At 32.6% G+C, this 7,712-nt stretch overlaps 1 protein-coding gene across 1 annotated transcript; it reads left to right on the forward strand.

Moving 5' to 3' along the window:
* Window positions 1-4,860: 4,860 nt before the first annotated feature.
* LOC141290249 (immunoglobulin kappa light chain) lies at window positions 4,861-6,635 on the forward strand. Its single transcript, XM_073822445.1, has 3 exons — window positions 4,861-4,870; window positions 5,919-6,236; window positions 6,328-6,635. Exons 1-3 carry the CDS (start codon window positions 4,861-4,863, stop codon window positions 6,633-6,635), a joined length of 636 nt encoding a protein of 211 aa, XP_073678546.1.
* Window positions 6,636-7,712: the final 1,077 nt, after the last annotated feature.

Consider the following 7,712-nt stretch of genomic DNA (forward strand, 5'->3'; position numbering starts at 1 on the left):
CATTGCTGTTTTATATTATGACAGAAAATGTACTTGCAATTTCTGTCCTGTGGCAATTATGTATAAGACTCAAACATGGAATGGCATTTGAGTGTGACCTGCGCTGTAAAAAAATATTATCCTCTACCCCTAAACATAACCCTAAAGCAAGCAGTAATACCTTACATGTGCAGTCAAACCTATATAGCAATATAATGGATATTCATTCCTGTTACCCAGTTTAATTTCTGTTACCATTCATAAAAAATAAACAAATAAAAATAAATAAATAAATCATTTTCAATTATTTTCCCATTGTTTAATAAATTGCATCACAAAAAAGATAAACTTGAGGTTTGAGTCACCTTTAAAATTAAAAAATGGTTTTGTGTACTTTAGAAAAATACACCTTGTGTAGAAAAATAGTGATTTTTTTAATGATAAATATAAGTTTTTTGACCATGAAACCAACCATTTCTTTAAAATAAACACTTTCCTGCGGGAAAATAAAGGAATTTGTTGACATATTTTTAAACATGCTTTTTAAAACACATAAGAGTTTTGGTAACAGGACTGAGAAAAAAAAACATTCATCCTCCACTTTAAAATTCTGTTAAAAAAATAAATATGTTACCTGAGATGGACCAATACAGATTTTGAATAGTTAAATATGTGTATTACTAGTTTCCATCTGAAAAAAAAAAAAAAAATTATATATATATATATATATATATATATATATATATATATATATATATATATATATATATATATATTTATTTATATTTATTTCTTATTTTTTTTTTTGGAAGAGTTTTGGAAGCAAATGTCTCCCGTTCGATGGAATGGCCCCTTAACATCAATCAATAACCGCATGAATAAAAATAAAAAGGTGCATTGGTGTATACATTGGTAAAACTGTCTAGCTGATATGATATCAGACATCTTGACATTTTTTAAATGATATATTTAATGATATATTCTGATTTTCTCCATTACATTTCTCAGATATGTTGATGAACAAAAAATCCAAAAGGTCAGTATTACAACATATACTTTCTAAATGTCAAAACTGTAATATAAAGTAACTGAATGAAACTGTAAAATGTATTTTATTTTAGGCTCACAAGAAAAGATGCCCACCGCAAAATTTCATATGGTAAAGTAACCTTAAACTGTAAAGCCTAATGTGATATTCTGCATTTAAAGCAAATTAATGTGTTTATTTGTTTTCCCTTGAACAGGTAAACAGAACACATTGAGAGAAGATAGTTCATCTGTTATGGTAAGAGACAGAAATGAAGACGGTGAAGTGGATCACTAAAGTTTTTTTTTTTTTGTTTTTCCTGCATGTGTCTTATGAAAGACTGTTTTTGCTGTCACTTAAATACAGCTTCAAATATGTCATACAATATGAACTTTGTATGAAAGTTTGATGTAGCAATATTTTATTTATTGACCAAAAAGTTCATGTACATGGTTAATGAAGCAATCTATGTTTAAGCAAAATAGTTTTGCTTATATTTTTCATGAAACTTATTTGAGAGTGTGATGCAGCATGTTACTTTTTTTAAAGGCAAGTAAATAAATAACAAATAAATGGTAATAAAAAGTGGTATATATATTAAAAACAAGACTTGTACTATTTTCAATATGATAGTTTAACTAAACGAGGCACTCCAGTTCTAATTTGTAGAACAGAGAATGAAAGATTTTTAGTAATGATGGTTTAAATTTTAACCTGTACCTCAAGTTTCTTCAAATGTTTGAGCCTCCAGCATTTTGTATCATTTACTTTAATGGCTGTTTGTCCTTTTTGGAGCTTGACAGAGGTGGTCATGAATGTTGTTAAAATAAAATTAAAAAAATGTTCAAATCCTTTAAAAGTGTTCTTTTTTTATTGCATGCCTCTCTGGATCACTTGATTCTGACTGGTCAATTGTGACATTGAGTGGTCAAATATTTATTCATTATTCATTATATTTATTAATTGGCAATAGAAATAATGGAGCAAACACATTCAAACACATACATAAAGTTGCAAACTTTTAATTAACCAAAGCTTTTAGTAATTTTATTTAAAAGCTAAAGTATAAATACATTTTTATTTATACTTCGGCTGGCATTTTCTAATGTCAACATTTTGTTCAATGCTTCTCTGGGGATTTCATCAGTTATGGGCAGTCCTTCAAATCAATAAAGGTAACGCAAAAGTAAATTTGTAATTAGATTATATAATTATATTAAAAAAGGTACAACATAGTTAAAATTTAACTAAAGTAACCCTTGTAGGGATAATTCTCACATGGACATGACATTTTCTTTTGTGGAGAAGGACATTTTGGAGTATGCTCAAATAAAAGTAAGAGTATAAATATAATATAAAAACTAAAATAAAAGTTAAGAAATTAAATAAATTGTTTACTTACATATCTTAAAACAATGACATTTTGTTGTTGTTTTTTCCTTACTCTTGTCCATGGTCATGTATATTTATGAGTTAGGATTTCTTTCTTTATTATTATCTTTTTTTTTTTTTATAAACATTAGTCCTCTTGAAAATGGATGGCACTGCAGGCAAATCACACTTTCCAGACATCAGTTACTGTATACATATAATTTTTTGTTAATCAAAGAATCCCATCATAGTTTCTACTCTAGAAGCAGCACATTTTTCTGATTTCTGAAAATCCTGAAATCATTTTAATATGAAAATTCAGCTTTACCACCATACAAATATATTGCATTTTAAAATGTTTCCAAATAGAACATAGTTATTTTAAATTATAATAATATTTCACAGTATTGTTGTTTTTACATTTGCATGATCAAATAAATGCAAAACCCTCTAAAAGCCACCTCTGTCAAAAACGAGGTAATGATATTGAGTGAATGCTCTCACACATATTTTACATCCATCAAATTCTTTTACTTCAAACTCGCTAAAATCCCAGCCTCAGCCCAATCAGAAGTACCGGTACTAAACTAAACCTATACATGCACTCTTAAAAATAAAGGTCTTTAAAAGGTTCTTCAGAGCAATTCCATAGAAGAACCGTTTTTGATTCCACAAAAAAACATTCAGTCAAAGGTTCTTTGAAAGAACCATCTCTTTTTTACCTTTTTATAATCTGAAGAACCTTTTTACGCCACAAAGAAGTTTTTGTGAACCAGAAAGGTTTTTCAGATATTAAAGGTTCTTTATGGAACCATTTAGACAAAAAGTGTTCTTCTATGGCATCATGAAGCACCTTCATTTTTAAGAGTGTATAGGAGCCTGATAAAAATGCTTATTTTAAAGAAATACATCAGATGAATTATGCATTTGAACTCTTCATATTTAGCTATCATGAGATATCTGTCCTAAATCCCTGATGTGTGCAGCACAGAACATTTTTTTCTTTGCAAAATCAAATGAAAATGAATTTTATGGTAATGTTACTTTTTATTATATATAATAATGCAGGCAACATATGTTTGAAATCGTGTTCGTATTGTATGCATGCAAATTTGTTTTTGTAATGGACTGAAAACCCACAGTGCATGAAACAGGAAAATGCATGGCCTCTTGTTGTAGCCCTCATACTCCTATTTGACAGCTTGCGGTTAGACAGAAGCTGCATAACAGGATGTTAAATGAGACAAGGGTCTCGTGAAACACAGCTGCAAACCTGCTTTCACTGTCCATTTTTGCAGCAACTCCACTGGCATTACTTAAGCCTTGTTGTGAAAATTGTGAATAGCTAATAATTAATAATCCTCTTTTTTATTATTCAGATTTTCAGATTTTAGGGTTATGGTTAGTGATCATTTTTGTATTTATAATTTCACATTGTGTGTTAAGGATGTATGTTTAAAAAAAAATCTATGCACCCTCATGTTGTTTCAAACTTGTATGAATCTTGTTTAACACTGACAATAACATTGCATGGGCAAAATATATTCTACAGAAAAATTCCATTTATATTTGGGTAAAGTGTTTTAACAATTTATATTTAGTAGGCTGACATGCAAACATATGTGGAAGTGCAGGGTGCAGGGTGGAGAAACAGTATTGTCAGTTTGTGAGTGAAGGTGTGTGGGCGTTGAGCATTGGCCGTTCTTACACCATGCTGCCCTTTTCATCTCACACCTATGTGGTTAGATCAAAACAAGTGACTGCATCCAGATTGTAAAAAGACTAAAAGTCTAAAAGGAGAGTTAACTGACAAGAAAATATCTTCCCAGCCTGAAACAGACAATAAAAACTTATCCATTTAAAGGAACTGTACACTGTTGTTGAGAAAGGCTCAATGTATTTGTTAGGCTCAATATATATAAACAGTATCTCACAAAAGAGTACACACCTCACATTTCAGCAACCATTTTAGTATATCTTCTCAAGGGACAATACTACAGAAATTAAACTAGGATATATTTAGAGTAGTCAATGTGCAGCTTATATAGCAGTATAGATTTACTGTTCCCTGAAAATAACTCAAATCGAACTTATTGTCAAAATAGCTGGCAACAAAAGTTAGTACAAAAAAATGAAACAGAGTTACACTACAGTGGTCAGGGTCATACAGAGGTTTTCCAAGATGGGTTCCATTCAAAACAGGCCTTGCAAGGGTCAATCAACGAAGTTGAGCACTCGTTCTGTGCAGCAGGTGCAGAACCTGGCTTCAAAAAACAGATGCATGAGTGCTGCCAGCATTGCTTTAAAGGTTGCAGAAGTAGAAGGTCAGCTTGTCAGTGCTCAGACCATACGCCGCACACTGCAACAAATCGGTTTGCATAGGCGTCGTCCCAGAAGGAAGCCTCTTCTGAAGCTGGCTCACTAGAAAGTTTGCAAACAGTTTGCTGAAGACAACCTGTTTAAGAGCATAAATTACTAGAACCATGCCCTGTGGTCTGATGAGACTATAAGATAAACTTGTTTGGCTCAGATGGTGTCCAGCATGTGTGGCGATGCCCTGGTGAGGAGTACCAAGAAAATTGTGTCTTGCCTACAGTCAAACATGGTGGTGGTAGCATCATGATCTGGGGCTGCATGAGTGCTGCTGGTTCTGGGGAGCTGCAGTTCATTGAGGGAAACATGGATTCCATTATGTACTGTACATTCTGAAGCAGAACATGATGCCTTTCCTCCAGAAACTAGGCTGAACGGCAGTTTTCCAACATGATAACGATCCCAGACACACCACCACGATGACAATTGCCTTGGTGAGGAAGCAGAAGATGACCAGGTATGTCTCCAGACCTGAACTCTATTAAGAACCTTGTGTCTAACGTCCAGCAGCTTGTGATGTTATTATAAAGGAGTGAAAGAGGATCCCAGCAACAATCTGTGCAGCTCTGGTCAATTTCAGGATCAGGATGATAAAGGCAGTGCCAGATATCAATGATGCTAACACTATATATTGACACTTTGGACAAGTTCACTTAGGGTGTACTCACTTTTGTTGCCAGCTATTTTGACAATAATAGTTGTATGTTGAGTAATAGTAAGTCTAGAACTCATCAACATGGAGATTAGATTAATGCAATATAACCATTTCTACAGTATCTGAAACATAAAGCCTTTTTAAGTGCCACTTTGCAGTCTGTTTGCTAAAATTACAATTATAGTAAGTTCTTACAGAGTCTCTGATTTGCAACATAAAATCTTTGCCCTACTGTTGCTACAGGAAGGGCCACCCTCTGGTGAGTTTTTTTCATTGTGGTTTCAATCACACTCTTGCGTGTACTGGCGCCTTGTTGCATTAAGATTGTGACATTAAGCCTTGAAACTATTACTATGGACATCTGGACGTGCTGCTGGATTTTATACATTTCAGCTGTACTAAGTAAGCCTATGCCAGTTATCAATCACATCACATTTATGTTAACTCCTCATTAATTTAATCTTAATCATGTAGATTATTCACTTTAAATCTGTTTTATTTTCTCATTTGCAGCTACTCACTCGTTCACCTTGAATCAGTCACCGGGACTCATATACGTCTCAGTCGGCGATTCTGCAGAATTAAGATGTATATTTGAGCAGATCGTTAAATACTGCTACACCGATGCTACATGGCAAAAGTTGAATCTACGGACCGGAAAACTCACGTCAGTGGATACCATCCATGAGAATACAAATAGACAACATGGTGATAAAACTTGCGTTTTGACTCTTAATAACTTAACCAAGAAAGATTCAGGCGTGTACTATTGCTTTGGTCATTACAACAAAATGGCTATGATCGGCAATGGAACCAGGGTGATTGTAAAAGGTAAATATGGAGTGAAATTTCATCTACACTTTTTTCTAGGGTCACTATTATTAAAACAAATAACATTTTGTCTTTATTTCCTCTGCTGTAGATCACTCTGCACCAGAACTCTCCATCTTACACTCACTACATGTACCTGACTCACCATCTGTATCACTGCAGTGTCTTGTGACTGGACTTGTTCCGACGCAAGTGCGAGTTTTCTGGAGGATTGGAGAGAATGAGTATTCTGGATGGACCGAGTCTGCCTGGACAGACAACACTGATTCAGCCACAGAATTCACACGAGCTCATCTCTCCGTTCCTGCAGAGCAGTGGAATGAAGCTGATGAAATTTACTGCTTTGCTGAATATGGTGGCAAGAACATCTCCAAAAGTCTGTTGCGAAGCGGTGCGTAAATTTCAGAAAACACTAAATTATTACATGTTATTACCTCATTTGATCTCTTTATTGTCAGAATTCTAAAAGCAGACTAATTGTTGAAGTAACTAAAAACTTTTTGTTTTAAATGCCAATTACAGGATTTATTTTTATTTATTTATTGGGCAGTGTTATTGTGTGTTTGTTACAAACACCTATCAATACCCTGATTGAATAGTTAAAATTGATTTGAACATTTAGAAAAATGTTCTACTATTTTAATTACTTTTAAATGTAGTCAACAAATGAAAACATTCTTGTACATTCAGGCAAGATATATTAGGTCAATATAAAGATACCTAAAGACTGAATCCTTGTGTTCACTACAGTACCTTGTACATGCTACAGTAAATCAATAGTGTATTAATTATACTCTGATCATAATTTAATCTTTCAGGACCGAATCAAAGAACTCTGTGGATTCTGTTCTGTAGCTGGGGGACAGCATTCCTGACTATAACTGTGGTCTTCTCCATTTGTTTATGCCGAGGTAAAGATTTAAATTAATCTGGAAATCTGTATAGTGACCTCAAACTAATATATGCAAATACTACTTGAAAAATAGCATTATTCCCAACATTAATATTCTGGTTTAAGCAAATAAAAAACAAAATATGTGGGTTATTTACACAAAAATATTAAATTGCTAAAAATGTTTAATAATACTTTTTTTTTTCTATTTCAGTTTACAGGGTTACAATTTACATTTACAAAACATTTACAGTGTCAGTGGGCTATATCAATAAATAATACATCTAAAAATATTTTGCATGCATAAAATATTTTCTAAATTATGACTATTATTGTATGCTATGCCATGTGCATTAGACAGATGCAGTCATCTAGTACACTAAATATGTATACAGTTCATAACACATGTTTTTGTTATTATTATTAAATAAAGTCATATTGTGTTTACCCTTTAACAGGTAAACAGAGTGCAGTGACTACAGAAATTTCATCTGTAATGGTAAGCATGGTATAGTCTAAAAATGTAAAATGTAAAATGTAAAAATGTAAATATATTATTATTTATTATTTATTGTTCCTTTCAA

Source organism: Garra rufa, chromosome 17 (assembly GCF_049309525.1).
Source record: "Garra rufa chromosome 17, GarRuf1.0, whole genome shotgun sequence".
Classification (NCBI taxonomy): domain Eukaryota; kingdom Metazoa; phylum Chordata; class Actinopteri; order Cypriniformes; family Cyprinidae; genus Garra; species Garra rufa.

Coding starts and splice junctions, on each gene's coding strand:
- LOC141290249 (XM_073822445.1), top strand. Junction 6,237..6,327: donor AACCAGGGTGATTGTAAAAG/GTAAATATGGAG, acceptor CCTCTGCTGTAG/ATCACTCTGCACCAGAACTC.